Source organism: Felis catus, chromosome E3, assembly GCF_018350175.1.
Source record: "Felis catus isolate Fca126 chromosome E3, F.catus_Fca126_mat1.0, whole genome shotgun sequence".
Classification (NCBI taxonomy): Eukaryota; Metazoa; Chordata; class Mammalia; order Carnivora; family Felidae; genus Felis; species Felis catus.
In genome coordinates, this window is record NC_058383.1 from 28,290,973 (window position 1) to 28,310,927 (window position 19,955).

The following is a 19,955-nucleotide window of genomic DNA, read 5'->3' on the forward strand; positions in this document are numbered from 1 at the left end:
CTGCCACCTACTTACTAGCCGTGACGACCTTGGCCAAGGGACCTGGTGATGCGCTTAAATGAGACAAAGCATGTTACGTCCTTAGAACAGTACCTGGTGCGGAGTGACTGTGGGAGAAATGGTATTAATGGGATTAATACTAACAAGTAGAAACAATAGTACCATCTTCTATTTCTCGTAGCATCACGATGCGCCAAGCACTGTACCAGATGCTTCACATAAGGGTTGCCAAAGAAAGGCCCACAGGCTGGCTGCTGGCAAAGTCAAGTCTGGTGGGTACCTGGTGACGCCCACTCATTTACATAGCTGATAGTCAAATCTGATTGGCACACGGTGACGCCCACTCATTTACATACCGTCTGCATCTGCTTTTGAGCTACAACGGCATAGCTGAGTAGGTGCACCTCAAACTACGTGGTCTACACAGCCTAAATATTTACTATCTGGCTTTCTACGGAATAAGCTGGCTAAGCCCTGCTTACATCAGAGCTCACAACACCCCGAGACAGCGGTTACTAAGGCGTAAAACCAGAGCTCAAGTGACGGCCGTTTGCTTCCAAATCCAGTCTTCCTTGAGTCTTGCCACAGGACACGGAGCATAGCTGTGCGGGTTACACACCTCATACAGAGATGCCCAGCCGAGGGGCAGGTGGGGGCCGAGACACAGCTCAACAAGACCCCCGAGTCTTGTGCCTTTGAGGGGCTGCATCAGCCTGAAGGAGGCCGGCCGTTCCCAAACTCATCCACCCGGAGGGGGTACAATGTCTTTTTCTCATTTGCACAGAGACACCGCGCAAACAGCAGGGCATTAGGCATCTATGCGCACAGGGGGCTCACCAATCCCGGCATTCTCTCACCATCAGGCAACTCCAGCCGTGGCACAAGAAGGAAGCAATACTGTGACTGCATAATCGAAGGCACGTTCATTCCCTTTTCGCCCTACTGTATACAAATGGGGGTCGTACCCCTGAGACTGCAAGAAACGATGGCCCAGAGGGAAACGAGGAATCCTCACCCCGGCTAGTAAAAATCCCAGCTGCTGCAAGAAAATGCACCCTGCCAAAGCAGTGAGATCACGTTATTTGCAAGAACGTTTCACAGTTTCTAATTTGCACTCTCCAAGAGCTTCGTCCCGTTCACTTCCCCCCTCCTTTGAATCCAAACAGGGATTTTCAGGTTATTTTTTTTTTAAAGTTTACTTAATGTTTATTTATTTCTGAGAGAGAGAGGGGGACAGAGACAGGGACAGAGCATGAGTGGGAGAGGGGAAGAGAGAGAGAGGGAGACACAAAATCCGAAAGCTCAGACCTGGACGCGGGGCTCAAATCCACGACCCGTGAGATCATGACCTGAGTCGAAGCTGGACACTTAGCCAACTGAGCCACCCCGGCACCCTGGGATTTTCAGATTATTAGGAGTCATGTCAGGCTGACAGAAGGTCCCCACTGCCAGTGCAGAAAAGGAAACAGGTAAGTTGGAATCTGGTTTCTGGAAGCCCCTATCTGACATAGAAGGCTTTATTTGATAAAAACAACTTGAGCTCTACAGTAGTCAAGAACCGGTAATTTTTTACGTTTATTTATTTATTATTTGAGAGAGACAGAGACGGCACGAGCAGGGGAGAGTGGAGAGGGAGAATCTCGAGCAGCCTCTATGCCATCAGTACAGAGCCCGACGCGGGTCTCAAACTCACAAATCCCTGAAATCATGACCTGAGCCAAAACCAAGAGTCAGATGCTTAACCGATGGAGCCATCCAGGCGCCCCAAGAACCGATAATGTAAAAAAAAGAAAAAGAAATGGGCTGGGCGCTGGATGAGAACCCAGACCGCATTCCATTCAATGGAAACCAAGCAGAACATTCTGACGTAACTCATGAATGGCAACGCTGTCAGTGAGGGGGTTTCCCAGCCTTGGAGGCTGCAGCAGAGCTAACTCCTGTCCCTGCATGTAGGAAGCTTATTCACTGGTCCCCCATTCACCTAGAAAGGAGAGTAATTCAGACAAGCCCTGGATGAAGGCAGAGGGAGAGACAGTCTGATTTATGCAACGTACAGAGAGAGCCACATTCTTTGGCATCTGTATCTGGCACCCGGCGATTTGGCCAAAACCCACGTGGCTTAAACCAATTTGGTACAACAGCCCCAAGCACTGGTTCTTTAAGAGCTGGTCATTCATTGCCTCCCACCAGGCGGTTTGGGGAACGGGCCTTTCAGCACTCTGGCCTTTTTGTCGGAAATGCTCGGGATCCCCGCTCAGCGTTTCTGGTTTTGACTCTTTTAGTCTCCTGCCGGTTACTCGAACTCTGCACCACCCAGATGCCCAGCAGTAAGGGGAGGATGACACAGCCATACGGCTTACAGCAGCGGTTCTCCGACATGGCCCTCCAGTGCCAGCATTCACGGCGCCTGGGAAGCTGTTAGAATTGCAAACGCATGGGTCCCGCCAAGAGCTACTGACTCAAAGTCTGGGGGTGCTCCCAGGGCCTCCCAAGAGATACACGCTCGGGTGTGCCAACCCTGAGGAAGAGCTTCTGATCCAGCCTGGTGAACTCAGGCAAGACACTTCACCACTCTGGCCCTCAGTAACCTCATGTATAAGATGAGACTCACAGCCCTGCCTCATCAGGAGGCTTCGAGGACTAAGAAACTTAAAAAGACAACACACAGGGTCACTGACTGGCTCCGCCCTCCTCCTGACCCGCCTGAGCTGCTGAGCTGGCTATATAAGTGCCACCAGCCCCTCCGTGTCCCAGGCACCCTCCTACTTTCAGCCAGAGGGGTCCCCGAAAACACCTGCAACCTGAGCGTGTCACACACACCCCCCCCCCCCACGCTGAGAATCTTCCAACATGGCCAAATCCCAAGTCTTCATGGTGACATGCAATTCTACCCTTGATTTTGCAAGCTCAGCTCTAGGTCCCTCCGAACCAACCAAGCAGAACCCTGCAGTTCCCCAAACACCTACAAGGTCCTTTATACAGATGGACCCTTTTACGTGCTGGTTCCTCGACCGGGAGCCCCGTCCTGTCGGGCCTTACAAGCCCAGCCGACGCCTCTCGTTTCTCAGACTCAGGCCTCCCCTCCCCTGGACGCTGGCCCTGGAGCCTCAGGATGAGTTAGGAACCTCTCCTCCAGCCCCTCAGCCCCCAGCACTTTCCTGCCTCGGATCCCCACTGTCCACAGCTCTTGGTTTATTTGGCCAGTGCCCCCTCCTCAACGGTCAAGTTTGTTCATTTCAGTACCCAGAGCCCCTCCACCCTGCACCCCTGCACAATACCAAACCACTGTGACCAACAGCATAAATGAGAGAAGCCTGAAGAACAGACTTTATGAGGGGCGCCTGGATGGCTCAGTCGGTCAAGCGTCTGACTTCGGCTCAGGTCATGATCTCGCCGTTCTCGAGTTCCAGCCCTGTGTCGGGCTCTGTGCTGACAGCTCAGAGCCTGGAGCCTCCTTCGGATTCTGTGACTCCCTCTCTCTCCACCCCTTCCCTGCTCATGCTCTTTCTCTCTCAAAAATAAATACACATTAAAAAAAAATTTTTTTAAACAGAGTTTACGATGCGTTCATAAAGCAGTTCATGTTCAGTGGCTGCCTCTATTGTATGAGGGGTCAAGACTGACCATGAAGGGCAGGAGGGAACTTTCTGGGGTCCTGGTAGTGTTCTGTAGCTTGATAAGGGCTTGGGCTATTACTCATTTGTCACAACTCCTCAACCGGTAACTTTCACATTCAGGAATTTCACTATGCAAATTCTGCTTTAAGAGAAACATAAAACAGAAGCATATACAGATACTGCACTCTGGCTAGTGGTTTGCATGGTGCAAATGTCTGGGTAACGCATACTAAGTATTTCAAAGTACGTTTCAGATACCAAAAAAATGAGCCAGTTGGCTGGCTGGTTGGCCAGATATGTGATAAAGCAAGTTGAGCACAATGTTAACCGTAGAATCGAACTGGAGAGCGGATGGGTACTCACTTTCCGCGTTCACAGCAAAGTGCTGGGGGAAATACTTCCCATATTTATGGACAGGACTAAAACTACCTCTTAGGCCAAATGAGCTGGGCAGTTTTACATGCGTTTTAAATGTCCTAAACCAATGCTTTTCAACCGTGCACCACCCGTAGATCCTGCTAAAATGAGGCTATGACCCAGCAGGGCTCAGTGGGCCCAGGACTCTGGATTTCTAACAGCACCCAGGGAATGCCAGTGCCGTTGGTCCAAAGACCCCACTTTGAGGAGTGGGGGTCCACTATATGACCACATTTGCCATTGATGCCTCCAAGGGCAAAAGGAAACACCTCCCTCCTCTCACGGGCCCCATTCTAAGCAGTAGCCTTGGGGCCAACAAGGATCACAGAAAGGGCCAGACAGGAACCCCAAGAGAGCCCTGGAAGGCTAGATGAGCCGCTCCCAGATTCCAGGCAGCCCAGGGCCTGGAGGTACAGAGGGGAGCAGCCCCATGGAAAAACCAGGGCCAGCACAGCCGTCTGAGTCATGCAAAGGGCACAAGGCCAGCTGGAGAGGAGGCCAACTTTGGTGACTCAGCAGGAGCGAGCCTGGAGAAGCCCAGTGCTGCCAGCTCCCACCCAGGCCCCACCTGCCCCTGGCCACCCCAAGGCAAGGCTGACTGCTCCCTGTGTGCACAGACAACATGTGACTGCGGCTCCGAAGTCAGGACAGCAGCTGGGGCTGGGCTCTCCCCATCTTCTGGGCTCTGCTGTGATGGGAGCCCTGAGGATAATGGGGAGACAGGGAGAGAAAGCACCTAACGGTGTCCTCCTCCCCCTGATCACCGGCCTCAGATCCCAGCACCAAATGGGGCTCAACCCACTTTCAAGAAGGGAACAGTGAGGTCCTGAAAGGAGGAAGGACTTGCCTGGGGTCACAAATCTAAGCCCCATAAGCTGATTCCCAGTCTTCCCAGCCTGCACCTCAACTGCAGGTACACGGCTGTTTGCCCACCCGTTCAATGGCTGTCCCCCGCGAGGTCACAAGCTTCCTGCGGGTACACAGGAGACTGCAATGTCCAAAGAGGGCCAGACATTATCTGCCATCTCATGAGTTCGTCTTAGAACGAGACCTGACCGCTCCCCCATCTAGAAGTGGGGTCTGTGTCCCCAGCCCTCGAACCCAGGCTGACTTCTGTGAATGCCTCCATCAACAGACTGTGGCAGGAGTGACACTGTGTGAAATCTGGGACTAGGTCGTAAGAGGTGACACAGCTTCCGCCTGGCACTCTCTCTAGGAACACTCATTCTCAGACATGGGCCACCACACTGTGACGTCACCCAGGCCACCCTGACATGGACCGTCAACCCTAGCTGAGGCTCCGGCCAGGGGCTGGTGCTAACCACCAGCCCAGCGAGTGAGAAGTCGCCTTCCCACTGCTACCATCAGGGAAACCCCGAGGGAGAACCGCAGCTGAGCCCGGGCAACAGCCAGGACTATGAAACGTAACAATAAACTACTAGTTTTTTTATTCTGAGAGCGGGAGTGCGCAGAAAGAGAGAGGGAGACGGAGAGAATCCCAAGCAGGCTTCGTGCTGTCACCATCAGATTCAGGGTGTGAGTTAGGGTCTAACGGTCCAACCATCTCTGTAAGCTTAGACTCCTAAAATTGAATGGTTGGGGACAAGAGACGGAGCGTCCCAGTCCTGGGCAACCCAGCCTCCAGCTGCCCCAGTGTGGCAGAGCAGGCCCAAGGCCCAGGCTGCTGGGAACGCAGAAAGCACAACGGAGGAAGAAGCCAGCTCTACGAACCACCCTAACGTATGGGCACCCGGGGAAAGAAGAAAAAGGAATTTTTACCCAGATCCCCAGAGGGAACCAGACATCAGAAATTCCCTCTCCCGAGGTGCCTGGGTGGCTCCGTCGGTTAAGCGTCCGACTTCAGCTCAGGTCATGATCTCGCGGTCTGTGAGTTCGAGCCCCACGTCGGGCTCTGTGCTGATGGCTCGGAGCCTGGAACCTGCTTCCGATTCTGCGTCTCCTTCTCTCCCTGCCCCTCCCCCGCTTGTGCTCTGTCTCTCAAAAATGAATGTAAAAAAACATAATAAATTGAAAATAAATAAATGTTTCCTGATGGGGACATGCCGCTGACCAACACCCACCGCCATGCGCACAAACCCTGCTCAGCAGGAGACACGGCAGCCACAGACATGTGAGCCCCTCTCTTCCTTTGTGGCAGGCGTGAGCCGGGATCCAGTGGGCGCCCCAGGCGTCGTCGCTGCCCTTGTGAACTTTGCACACGTACAAACACACACACGCGCCCAAGAACACGCTAACGCGCATATGCACACGCACACGTGAACGAAAACAGATGCGCGTGCACACGTACAACAACATGCCCATATGCAAACACGCACACCTATGTTTTTTAGACGTAAAAACTTGGCTCCTCAGAGCCGATTCCCCACAGCTGCCTTCGTCCCCCACGAAGGCAGCCTCAGCCTTCTGATGAGGCTCAGGCCAAACCCCAGAGAATCGCAGCAGCTGAGAACTGCCCTTGCTGCCACTTCGCCAGTTAACAGCTGACTAGCCACGAACAAAGCGTCAAATAAATGCTCCAAAGGTTCCCCTCCCACTCAGAGTAAAGTCCAAAGGCTCACACAACTACAGGCGATGGTCCCCACCTCTGAGACGCCATGTCTTAGCCCTCCGTGGCCTCTCGCTGCTCCAGGCACACTGGCCTTTCCTGCTGCTCCCTTGACAGTCCATGGCAGCTCCTGCCCCAGGGCCTTTGCACTTGCCAACCCTGCCTGGACCACTCTTCATCTGGTATTTGCTCAGCTCGCTCCCGCACCGCAGTGAGGTTTCATGAGGGAGGCCTTTCCTGATGGCTCCTATCAACTCGAAACTGCACACGACCCTCAACCATCACGTGCATTTCTTCTCCATGCTTTCCTCTCCTCCTCAAGATTCACTGCCACCTGACTGATATACACTTGGGTCCAGGGTTACAGACTATCCCTCCGGCCCACACGACAACATAAGCCTGAGGTGGGCAAGATCTCTGTGTTAGGCACTGCCACAGCCCTGTGCCCAGACCGGGGCCTGGCACTTGGCACCAGATGGAACGAGGGAGGGAAGAAGCAGGAGAAAGGAGGGAGAGGGGCAAAGAGGAAGGAAAAGGGGGAAGCCAGGAGGAAGAACGGAGGCAACAGTGGTCAACGACTATGTTCCCTTTTATTCTGTCAACAGGAAGATTGGTCATTTCTACCGCACCCACTCACACCCACTGGTCCAGAGAAGATTCCTGCTTCCCTCAAAATAACAGAAGAGACTCAGGGTCTCAAACTCAAATCCCTCAAGGGCCAGGGACATACCATGACAGAAGGAAGCAGACTGTGTAATACAAGAGGGAGTGCTGGGCACTGTGTAGACTAGGGCCACACTCCTCCGCGGAGCTCAAGTACTGCTGTGGGGGGCAATGGCCCGAACAGTGACACAACTTCTCGTTATTCTAGAAAACCTGCATTGTTAGAAGGGGAAATATCTTCACGTTTAAATGTTTTGCTCACGTTTTCTAAAATCGCTATGGCAACCAAATGATCAAACCGGCAGGCCTATAAGACACAGACGTTTACAAGTATGAAGCAGATTCCTTCCTTAAGTCCCCCTAGCCACACAGAGGCCTCAGTTTTTCCATCTGTAGAGTGGGAAGGAGGATGTTACCTCTCTCTCTGGGCCTCGGCGGGGTAGGGGGGGAAGATGGAACGAGATCCCACGTGGATGATACTGTCACAGAACAAGTGTCTAATCGATGTTAGCTAACACCGTATAGTATTTTTCACACAAACACACACACCCGTGTCTCCGATCACACTTACGGGGTCGTGGATGGTTTCAGAGAACAGGGGCGATCGGTCCGAGAAGCAGGACAACACGAGCTGAATCAGCACGAGGGAAAAGTAAATGTAGAAAGTGACATCGCGAAACACGTCAATTTCAGCACCCTAGAAGTGTGGCAAGGAAGGAGGAAGAGAAGGTCACTTTCTGGAAGCAGCCTGCAGAAGCCGGGGAGCAGGTGCAGACCCAGTAATAAGCTTTCCTGCCCTAACAGAAGAGAGGCAGTCCCATCACAGCGTGCTCCCGGATGCCTGGTGAGGGCATCCAATGTGGCAAAAGGAGGCTCAGGCTTGAGAGGTAACCAGCCCACATTCAAGGCCTGGCCCTGCTCGTACTGGCCATGGGGTTTTGTCAATTCACTCAGCCTCTGTGCACTTGAGTTTCTCCATGTATAAACAGATAAGTGGTTCTCAATCACAGAGGATTTTGCCTCCCAAAGAACATCTAGTAGCATCTGGAGACATTTTTGTTCACCCTAATTTGGGGTCTGCTACTGGAATCCATGGGCGGAGGCGAGGGATGCCCTGCAAACATCCTACAAAGGTCAAGACAGTCTCTTACAACAAAGACATCTCTGGTCCAAAATGTCCATTAGTGCAAAGGCTCAGAAACCCTGTCGGAGTAATTGTCAGCAGTCAGTAAGATTCTTCGCGGAAAAAAACCTTGGTCAAGTATCGGGCCCCCTAGGGGGGCAGCCGCTCTGCGAACACCACTCCCCGCTCAGCTCTGGTGCACACTAAAGATTATCTACAGTTGACTTGCCTTGCTGTTCACTGCTGACTGGGGCTCAGAGGGCGGTGTGCACCTGTCTGGGGCTCCCACCCCTAGAGAACCCACATGGGCCCCTGAAGCTACACAAGTAAATGGGGCTCTGAAGAAAGAAGGTTCTAGATGAAAGGCTGAATGAGCTAGCGAAATCCCTGGGGGAAGAGCTGGGCCCATATACTACTCATTGTCTGGATCCCAGGGCAATGCACAATTTCTGCATAAGCTGGAAGGAATAAGCACCTTTCCCAAGGGCTGCTCGAGGCCACCACTTACCTCTTTTAAGGCAGTCATGATTTTGGATCTCAAGATGGCAAGGGCACACAGTAGGGCTACAAGCCAGAAAGTGAGCATGATCCCCGAGGACTGGACTCCCTTCCTTCTCTCGAGCTGAATTAAAAAGGTAGCAAGCAGCTGGAAGAGAGAAGCATACAACAGGAGTTGTCAAAAGACCGGGCCCCACGGCCGCCCACAATCCCGGCAGCTGTCAGGACTGGAGCAGGGCTGTCCTCAGCTCAGTGGTGCAAAAAACAGCCTGGGGGGGGGGGGGGGGGGACCTGGCTCCAGGACCAGCTCCGCTCTCACCTTGCTGGGTGACCCTGAGCAACTCACTGAACTTCCCTGAGCTTCCGCTGCCTCATCTGCAAAACGGAAATGCCAACAGCATCTAACGTGAAGGTTGCGGGAATTTAAGAAGATCATGAATAGATCTGGGGCAGGATGAAAAGTTGGGGGTGAAGCTCAGTTTAGAACAGATGTAGGCAGGGTACCTGGGTGGCTCAGTCGATTAAGCCTCCGACTTTGGCTCAGGTCATGATCTCACCATTGGTGGGTTCCAGCCCCACATCGGGCTCTTTGCTGACAGCTCAGAGCCTGGAGCCTGCTTCGAATTCTGTGTCTCCCTCTCTCTCTCTGCTCCTCCCCTGCTCATGCTCTGTCTCTGTCTCTCAAAAATAAGTAAACATTAAAAAAATGTTTTTTGGGACATAGGCCCACTTTTTCTTGAATGAATGGGCATGGCTGAGTGCCAATAAAACTTTATTGACAAAAACAGGCAGTGGGCCAAGCCTTTATTTACAGGTAGGAAGAGCTATGTTCAAATCCCATCCCTGACTGAGACGAATTCTTCTCCTCTGGGCAACAGTGGTAACTGTTCTCCTTCAAAAGGAAATGAAGCTTTTTTTTAAATCTACCTACAATTACGCATGTCACCTACAGGGGACTTTATGAGAATGATGGCTGGCGGGGGAGAATGGGATTTTATGTCATTCCTGACACCTGAGGCTATTACTTCCATTTCACACCGATTTTACGATCAGGGAGAGAAAACAAATGATAAAACTACTTTTTCCTCTACAGAAGGAACTGCCACGGTCATTCTCCAGACAAGCAGAGCTGGCCTCCCGAGGCATGTCCCCAAAGCCAGTCACGAGGAGCTGAAGGGTCACCCACGGCCCCTGCCCTTACTCCCCAGAAACACAACCGCCTGTCTGTCCTCATCTATGCACCTCGGGCGGTGGGGGGGGGGGGGGGGGGGGGGGGGCGGAATCTCTCTCACTCCCTACAATCTATCAGAAACTTGCAGATCTGCCATCAAGGCAGATCCTCACTTTAGCCACTGCTCACCCTGGCCTCAGCCCCCTCCCAACACTCTGGGTCACCCCACGGGCCCCCCACTGGACTCCCAGCTTCCAGTTCTGCCCCAACAATCCAATCCGTTCTCCACTCAAGAGGCCACAGTCAGCTTTTCAATATACAAAGCCAGGCGTGACACAACCTCGCTCAAAACCTCTCCCTTCAGGACTTGGGGTTTCAACCTGGGGTCCAAGGACGGGCTGTGGCTGGGACCCAGAGATCCATGAACTTGGACAGGAAAACAACTATAGCTTCACTTTCCCTCATCAGCATCCCCAGCTGTGAGTGATGGCAATAAACCACGTAGTATTAGTAGTACCTGGGACACCGTCACCATTAGAAATCCCACCTGAAGGGGTGCCCGGGTGGCTCAGTCGGTTAAGTGTCCGACTTCGGCTCAGGTCATGATCTCACAGTTCATGAGTTCGAGCCCCGCATCAGGCTCTATGCGGACAGCTCAGAGCCTGGAGCCTGCTTCCGATTCTGTGTCTCCCTCTCTCTCTCTGCCCCTCCCCAGCTCGTGCTCTCGCCAAAAGAAACATTAAAAAAGAAAATTAAGAAAGAAATCCTATCGGAAAATATACAACTGAAGACATTACATGTCCAAATATCACGTATAGTCATCACTACTCGGGAATCACAGAGGCATCCTACCCGCTGGTAGATCTTGATTTGAAATGCATATATCTATTTTGTTTCTTAATCTTTCACTGCGTGCATTTATTTGTTTATTTATTTATGAATGACAGAACGTGCGAGGGGGAGGGGCAGAGGGAGAGGGAGAGAATCTTAAGCAGCCTCCATGCCCAGAGCAGAGCCAGTCTTGGGGCTCTGTCTCATGACCGTGACATCAAGACTGGGATGCTTAACCGACTGAGCCACACACGCACCCCTTTTGCTAACTGGTTTTACTCAACAATGGATAAACACTGTATGGCAAAACCATGCCCTCAGATACACTGAGCAGCTTGAAAAAAAAAAAAAACAAAAACCTCTCTGGATTCACACAACAGGTCAGAGAAGTCAGCCTCAAATTGCCCCAGCCAGCAGAGTGCCATTCACATGACGTTCTGGAAAAGGCAAAGTGACACGGACAGAAAACACACCAGTAGTTGCCAGGGGACGGGGGTGTGGAGGTTGGGGCTGCCCACAGAGGGGGGGCAGCACGACGGAGCTTTTGGGGGTGATGGGCTGCTGCAGATCTCGGTTGTGGAGCTGGCAGTGTGAGCGGGTTTATCAAAACTTAGGAACTTATTTAAGAAGAAAAAGTGAGTCCTACCACATGTAAGTTAAACCTCAAGTGGAAACATAAATGTAATCACAAATTCTTCACATATATCCATGTGTGTGCCTGAAGGGTGTCCTCTGTGATCCTATGCGTTTGTGTTAAGGACATTATCCTGAGACCTGACTGGCCAAGGAGAAAGGGGCCCATGGTGCAAGGGAAGTTTTACAACCCAAGTTTGGGAATGAAGAACAAAACCAAACCCACTTAACCTGAAGCTCAAGGTCCTATGAGGTCAGCCCTCTGCCCTTGCTGCCGTCCCAGCTGCCTTCCTCCACTCTTACTCCCTCTCCGTCAGCCACACAGGCCAACTCTCCATTTCCTCCTGTGACCCCAGGACTGTTGCACGTGTTATTCTCTCCAAATGGAGAGTCCTCTGCCCGCAGACTATGCAACTTTGTAACATCCTGCTCATCCTTCAGCTTCAGCTCCATCACTCCTTCCTGCCTAGCCCCCAGACCCAATACATTTGTCAAACTTCACCCTTGCAGTGCTTCGCACAAGAGCAAACATTTTGTGCCTTTTTAGAGACTCATTCATCGAGTGTCTGTTCGCACAACCAGACATATACTCCATGAGGACAGGAACTGAGTCGGTCTTGTCTCCAACTCCTGGCCCGAGAAAACTAGGAGGCTGCTGGTGCCGCCTGTGACTTTTTCAAGAGGAGCCAGATTTTTGGATTTTTACCGGGAGATGTGAGATCTTCTCATTTCTTTTTTCAGTTTATGCATTCACTTTGAGAAACAGAGAGAGGATGAGCAGAGGCGGGACAGAGAGAGAGGGAGAGACACAATCCCAAGCAGGCTCTGCACGGTCAGTGGGGAGCCAGAGGCGAGGCTCGAACTCACGAACCTATGAAATCACAACCTGAGCCGGACGCTTAACCGACAGAGCCACACAGGTGCCCCGAATTTCTAAACGCTGGCCGCTAGTTTTGGTCTCCGTGGGTCCTGTTAGGCAGCTGGCTCCTACTTACCATAGTGATGCCCAAGAGGGTTGGGCTGACCAGAAACACTGGGGCCAGGAATTTGCCCCAACTTCTTTCCCAGAAAGAGTAGAAGAGGTCTGCCCAGCAGACGATCCACAGCAAAAATCCCAAGGCCTGGAAAAGAAGGACACACGTCTTACAAGGGACAGCATTGGAACTTTCCCTAGCACCCCCCGCCCCACAACTCCCCACCAAAAGCTCAGCCTTGGAGGGACCAGCCAGGCCCTCAACCATCAGCTGTCCTTAGACATAGCACACCACACACCCTCTGGAACACACGCAAGTCCTGGGGAGGGGGAGCCACCCTCTGGGGCATCACACACCAGTTTGTAAACACAGTACGACGTCCTCTCATACCCAAGGCACGACTCCCGTTGTCCGTGCACTGCTCTTCCCTTCCCCTGACAACTCAAGATCTCAGTCTACGGCTGACCTCCATCTGCCACCCTGGATGCTTGCATAAGGCCCCTCCTATAATAAGCGTTCATTAAACAACATTCACCCAACCCAAGTTCACTGGGGGCCCACCAAGGGCCACATACTTTTCAAAGTGCCAAGGATACAACAGGGAACAAAACACACAAAAATCCATGCCTTTGTGGAGCTGAGACCCTCGTGGGAAGAAATGGGCAAGAAACAAACTGGAAAAATATAGAATACCAGACCCAGTAAGCGACATGAAAAGGTAGCACATGACACAGGGTGGTCAGGAAAGGCCTTTCCAATCTGGTGACATACAGGTAGTGAGCCAAACGTGGCTATCTGAAGGAAAGAACAATTCAGGCAGAGAGAACAGCAAGTGCAAGAGCCCTGAGGTACGAACATACGTGACTGGCTTATGGTTGCTATGTAATGAGCAATGAATGGGGTAGATGGCTGAAGAGGAACCCGGGGCCAGATCAAGCTGGGCCACTGTGAACATTTTATTCCCTGTGGTAAGAAGCTACTGGAGGGCTTCTAGGCAAGGCTTTTTGTTTTGTTTTTTGGTAAAATCCGTTTTACTTTTTTTTTTTTAATTTTTAAAGACTGTTTCTCAGTTCTGTTTTTTTTTTTAAGTTTATTGATTTATTTTGAGAGAGAGAGAGAGCACGAGCAGGGGAGGGGCAGAGAGAGAGGGAGAGAGAATCCCAAGCAGGCTCCGCACTGTCAGCACAGAGCCCTATGTGGGGCTCGAACTCACAAACTGTGAGATCATGACCTGAGCCGAAATCAAGTCAGACGCCTAACCGACTGAGTCCCCTAGGCGCCCCTCTGTTTAACATTTTAAAGGGAGACGTTGCTCTCCCCCAAAAGTACAAAGTGCTCAAGAGAAAGACATTGGATCTAGTTGAGGACCGGGAAATCGACAGCGTTTCACGTGGGATGAATGAGACAGGTTTGGATGAGGGTCCTATGGGCAAAGGGACAGCCTCAGTGAAACCACTCAAGTTACCCTCTTTCTATGGAAATCAGTCTTGGGAAATATGAAAACCAAAAGAGACCCCCCGTGACTAAAAGCAGCACAGGATCTGGACAGGATCCCGAGCTGAGGTTGGAGGGGGGTGGGGGTGCTGGAAAGGACAGTATTGGGACAAGTGACAAAATCGGACGCAGGCCGTAGATTCTTTTTAAAAGTATTACGCCCATGGCCTCCACTAACTGTACTGCCATTACGTGAGAGAATATCCCTGTTTTGAGAAAAGACACACTGAAGAATCAAGGGTCCATGTGGCAGGGATGGTTCCGATTCTCAGATGCTTCAGGAAAAAATAAACGCGTCCAGGGAGAGTGCCAGAGCAAAGCACAAAACAAAGGTGGAAACGTGTTAGAAATCGTGAACGTGACTAGCGGGTGTACAGGGCTAGCGGGAGCTCCTGGGATCTTCCTTGTCGGGCTTCCGCAATTTGAAATTATGTCAAGGTAACAACACTTTTGGGGTAATAAAAAAGACAGCCTCGGGTCATACGGCCGGCGAGCCAAGGAGCCAGCGTCTGCACCCACGTCTGAACCCAGAGCCTCAGCCTTTATCCACCACATCACTCGTCCGCCTTCTAGAAAAAGGAACTCAGGGCCAATGAAGTACAAGAAGCAGGTCAGTCTTCACCAGCCGCCACCCCCACCCGAGCACACCCCACCTCCCCCACCAGGAGGAAATCCCAAGCGACTCACAGTTTTGGTTTTGTTGAGATATGTCATCTGAATGTAGCCCCGGTCATGGTGGCAGAGATAGAGGAAGTAGAAAGGGAAGCAGACCCAGAGATAAGAACAAGGCACCCACACGAGGACGGTGTTCTGAAAGCACTTGGTGAAGTCGGGGTTGCTGGTGTTCCATGTGACACTCCACTCCTGCGGACAGAAACACAGGGTCACGGTCAAGAGGCTGCACCAAAGAGGCACAGGCATCTGCATGGAGTTCAAAGCTAGATACGACGGGTTGAGGAAGACAGACAAGGCCCTCCGTCCACCTGAGGCCCTCTGAGGCAGCACACGTAAACTGGACAGACCAGGAGCCAGCAAGACTATGAAACAAAAAATAAGAAATAGAGAGGCGCTTGGACGGCTCAGTCGGCTGGGCCCCCAATCCTTCACTTCGGCTCAGGTCATGACCTCCGCTTTGTGGGTTTCAGCCCTGCGTTGGCCTCCGTGCGGACAGCTCGTAACCTGCTTGGGATTCTCTCTCTGCCCCTCCCGCCCTCAAAATAAATAAACAAACTTAAACGTTAAAGAAAGAAAGAATTGAGGCAGGCCCTGTCTCACATAAGAGGTCCTAGGACCTGTCGCAAGTTCCACAATCGTCCAAGAGATCGGCACTGCCATTTGGAGGAACCCGGAAGGGTATTCTCCTGTCAGCTAAGGAATCCTTTGGTCGTCATGAATCATTCTACTTTGCAATCTTGTCAGCTGAGGGCTTTAGAAAGTCTGCTTCATCCCCACCACCGCCAGCATCACCTGCATCGGCATCATGGCTAACCCCCAAACGGCAGTCCTCTGTGCTAAGGGGACCCTGTTCTAAGTTCTTCATATGGATTGCCTCCCTTCATTCTGTGAGGACTTCATCATTCCCCTTTCACGAGGGAAAGCTAAGGCACACAGAGGTTTGGTGATTCGTTCCTGCATCACCCCGCTGGTAAGATCTGAAGCCCAATTCGAACCCAGCCAACTTGGTTCGGAAGTCCCTGCACCGAACCACTAAGTTATCCAGCCTCAGAAATAAACTTGGTTTAATTGTTTATTTTTAAAAAAAAACCCACACGTATTTCATTAGAAACATGCCAAATAGGAGCGCCCGGGAGGGCTCAGCGAGTTGAATGTCTGACTGGATTTTGGCTAAGGTCATGATCCCAGGGTCGTGGGATCGAGCCCAGGGTCATGGGATGGAGCCCTGTGTTGAGCTCTAAGCAGAGGGTGGAGCCTGATTAAGATATTCTCTCGCTCGCTCGCTCTCTCTCTCTCTCTCTCTCTGCCCCTCTCCCTCACTTGCACCCTCTGTCTAAAATAAAAAGCTTTTAACTTAAAAAAGAAACATGTCAAACAGATAAGTAGCCAGACACGTAATCAACAGAATGGGTTTATCTGCCCAGGAAAAAAACTTTCAACCAACAGTTAGGACTTCTATAATGAAGAACTGAATTCGAGTCCTGATTTGACCACTGACCAGTTACACAACTTTGGGAAAGTTATTCCCCAACCGTGGGTCTTAATTTCCTATTTCTACCATGACTCGGTCAGGTAAGATTAGAGGTCTAAAGCAGGTGGCCCTCAGGCCAATTTGGCCCAGAGACAGTTTGTCGTTACTCCTGTTTTCCCATGCTTTTAAAAATCATCTTCGCTTAGCTGCCAACATCCAAAATCGGGAAACTTCATGAAAAAACTTAGATCTGGCTTCTCTCAGAAAAGCAGGAAAGTCTGGCAGCACGGAACCCCAAATCCTGTTTTACAGCCCTCGCCAGGAGCTGGGGAGCGGCCTGGCTTAGGACAAGGTCAAGGCCCCATGCAGCCTACTTCTCACCCAGCAATCTCTCCCCACCACTGGCCGACGTGCCTTCCAGAAAGCTCCAGAGATCCCCGATCCCAACAGCCTCCACACATTCAGTTCAGCGAGACCACCAAGGAACTCCAAGGAACCTGGAATCTTAGGGCTCCGTGACAAGCCTTAAAGCCACATCAAAGAACATTGAAAAAACAAGAAGGTAATGGGAACAGAAAGATCATTTCACTTAAAAAGCACATTTGACTATCTGATCAAACTACAAGCTTCGAGCTTCTCAGAAAAGAGACCTCATTATACACAACGTGAATATACTTAACGCTACTCAAGTCTACACTTCAAAATGGTTATTAAGATGCTTAATAAAAAGAAAGGATTTGACTTTTAAAAAGAGTGAGCGAGTGAGGGAGCTCTGGGTATTAACGAGGCACCTGAACGGCTTCTTCTGAGGTGTAATTATTCTACGATATCAACAATTATTTTTTCCAGAACCAAGAACAAGAAATCATTGAGAAATAAACTTGAAAAGGTCACCACACACAAAGGGGTTAGCTGGGAAACTTCTAGACACAAAGAAACCCGAAAAAGGACAAAAGTCCTGCCTCTGGGGACTTGGGCATGTGGAAGACGGCCTCGTCAACAAGAATGTGATCAGGAAGAAGAATGATTTATGTCGAAGACCCATTATTTTAACTACTTTCACGCCACCTGTAATTCTTCAGGTGGTGGTGCAAACGAGATTGAACTGTTGGCGGTTGTGTTACATACAGAGCCGTTCCTTGACCAGTTGCCAGAAAAACCTCATTCCAAAGAATGTGCCCTTCCAGTGGAACACAATGCTGCGCCTTAATGTATGCACTTGTGTATACCAGAAGGTCGGTTCGTGTGTGAGACATCCCCAATTATTCCTTGCCTGGACTCCCGCAGTCATTTCCTAACCATTCCCCTGCTTCAGCCCTCCGGGCCCCCCCTCAGGGCTTCCTTCCACCCAGCGCAGCCAAGTTACCTTACGTATCTAGACATCCATGCATGCATCCAGATACATACCTACCCCCCCATCCATGAGCCCGTCCACACATCATCCATCCACTAGTCTATCTAGTCAGCTACCCGCTCACCCATCCGTGCACCAACTCCTCCACCTACCCACTGAGCCATCTACCCATGCATGCATCCACCCATCCACCCATCCTCTACAAATGCAACCATGCATGCACACATGCCCACCCATCAACCACCCACCCACACACCCAACCACCCAGGCATCCAGCCATGTTTCTCTGTGTTAATTCTGTGAGCTAAAAATTTTTCAAATCACACACAATGGCATACATGTGGTGAAAGAGAAGCCTCCCTCCCCGAATCTGCAGCCCCCATTCCACCCCACAGGCAAAACTACCATTGCTAACATCCAAGTATCTTCCAGATACATTATCTTGTTTCCCCAGAAAGCACAATACATAACCCATTCTGTATCTTGCTTTTTAAAAAAAATACCAGACGCTGATTTTAATCAATAAAATAGAGGTCTTATTCCTTTTTTTTTTTTAGTTTTTTTAAATGTTTATTTATTTTTGACAGAGAGAAAGAGAGAGAGAGACAGAGAGTGAGCAGGGGAGGCGCAGAGAGAGAGGGACACACAGAATCTGAAGCAGGCTTCAGGCTCTGAGCTGTCAGCACAGAGCCCGACCTGGGGCTCAAACTCACAAACTGTGAGATCATGACCTGAGCTGAAGCTGGATGCTCAACTGACTGAGTCACCCAGGCGCCCCTAGAGATCTTATTCTTGAGAACTTAATTTTATTTCTTTTGAAAAAGGAAAAGTGACCAGCCATCTTCCCACCCTGAGTCCCTAGGTCCTGTCTCTAGGAGCAACCATTATTGTTTTTTTGTGCATCCTGCCAGAAACTATTTTATGCGTGTATATTAACAAAAATACATATTTTCTGTTACCAAATGGAAGGCCACATACTTCTTACACTGTTCTGTCCCTTGCTTTTTTCTCTGAAGAATTTTTTTTAAGTTTATTGAAGTACTCTCTACACCCAGCGTGGGGCTCAAACCCAGGACCCTGACATCAATAGTCACGTGCTCTTTCGACTGAGCCAGCTGGGCGCCCAGCTTTTCTCACTTAATAACAGATCTGAAAGGTCATCCTACCCCGCACACAATGTGTTTCCTCATTCTTTGTTCCAGTTGCTTGGAATTCCGCTGTATGATGGACTTGACTTTATTTGACCAGCCTCCTGCTGAGTGGGTACTGGGTTGCTCTAAGAGACAAGCAATGCAGCAGGGATTTGACAACCTGGAAAGTGCCTCATTTCCCACACACGCAAGCATATTTGTAAGATGACTTTCCAAAAGGGAACCCGCTGGGACAAAAGGTGCCCGCTTTTAAAATTTAGACAGACATTGCCCCCCACAGGGGTATCAATTTATACTCCACCTAACAAGGCACAAGCACGACAAGTTCCCCAACACCGTGTATTACAAGCTTTCCGACCTCTGCAGACGTGGTGGTGGAAAATACCTCTCTGGAGCTTAAATTCCTTTTCCCTTGGTGTTGAGTGAAATTGGAAGATCTTTCCATGTGTGCTTAAAAGCAGTAAGACTCTCCTGCTCAGAGGAAAATCTACAGACTTAAATATTTGTGTTAACAGGGGGGCTTGGGTGGCTCAGTCGGTTGAGCGTCTGACTTCAGCTCAGGTCGTGATCTCAGGGTTCATGGGTTCAAGTCCTGCGTCGGGCTCTGTGCTGACAGCTCAGAGCCTGGAGCCTGCTTTGGATTCTATGTCTCCCTCTCTCTCTGCCCTCCCCCACTCGCACTCTGTCTCTCTCTCTCTCAAAATTTTTTTTAATATTTGTGTTAATAAATAGGACAGATCTGATTGTCCTCTCCCCTCTGGGTAACAACCTCAAATGGCTCCCTATCACCTTCAAAAGCTGATCCTTGCTACGGCTCATGAGGCCTTCCACATTTGAGCCCCATCTGTTTCTACTATAATTTCTCCCACTCCAATGTGTCAACACAGGCATTCGCTCAAAGAAGCATGTACCAAGCACATGTCAGGCATTGTTCAAGGCTCTTGAGATTCAAGAGGGCCAGGGTTCCTGCTTTCAAGGCAATCCCCAGTTGCTGGTCAAATCAATGATTCTTTGAGATACTTCTTGCTAGATGCTCTCCCTACAATGTCTTTCTGCTGTAACAAACTCCTACACATCCTTCAAAACCCAACTTGGATATCTCCTTTAAGAAGTTTTCCTTTCCCCCAACCCTGCTCCAAAACGGCTTTCCTCCCCACCAACCTTTGCAATGATTTTTTTTTTAAGTTTTATTTATTTTTTGAGAGAGAAAGAGACTGGGTGTGAGCAGGGTATAGGCAAAGAGAGAGGGAGACACGGAATCCAAAGCCAACTCCAGGCTGTCAGCACAGAGCCCGATATGGGGCTCAAACTTCTGAA

General features: G+C 50.6%; 1 protein-coding gene across 3 annotated transcripts in view; it reads right to left on the reverse strand.

Moving 5' to 3' along the window:
• Positions 1-19,955, reverse strand: part of ABCC1 (ATP binding cassette subfamily C member 1) — a 140,468-nt gene that overhangs the window by 83,864 nt on the left and 36,649 nt on the right. For 2 of the 3 annotated variants that reach the window (XM_045047774.1, XM_045047773.1), the window contains exons 1-5: positions 18,654-18,692; positions 14,675-14,851; positions 12,515-12,640; positions 8,895-9,032; positions 7,835-7,960 (exon numbers count right to left, since the gene is read on the reverse strand). In XM_045047774.1, the coding sequence (XP_044903709.1) occupies positions 7,835-7,960; positions 8,895-9,032; positions 12,515-12,640; positions 14,675-14,851; positions 18,654-18,677 (591 nt within the window). In that variant the 5' untranslated portion in view covers positions 18,678-18,692. Of the gene's footprint in view, positions 1-7,834; positions 7,961-8,894; positions 9,033-12,514; positions 12,641-14,674; positions 14,852-18,653; positions 18,693-19,955 lie in introns of those variants that run through there. The other variant, XM_023246871.2, reaches the window with a different exon arrangement.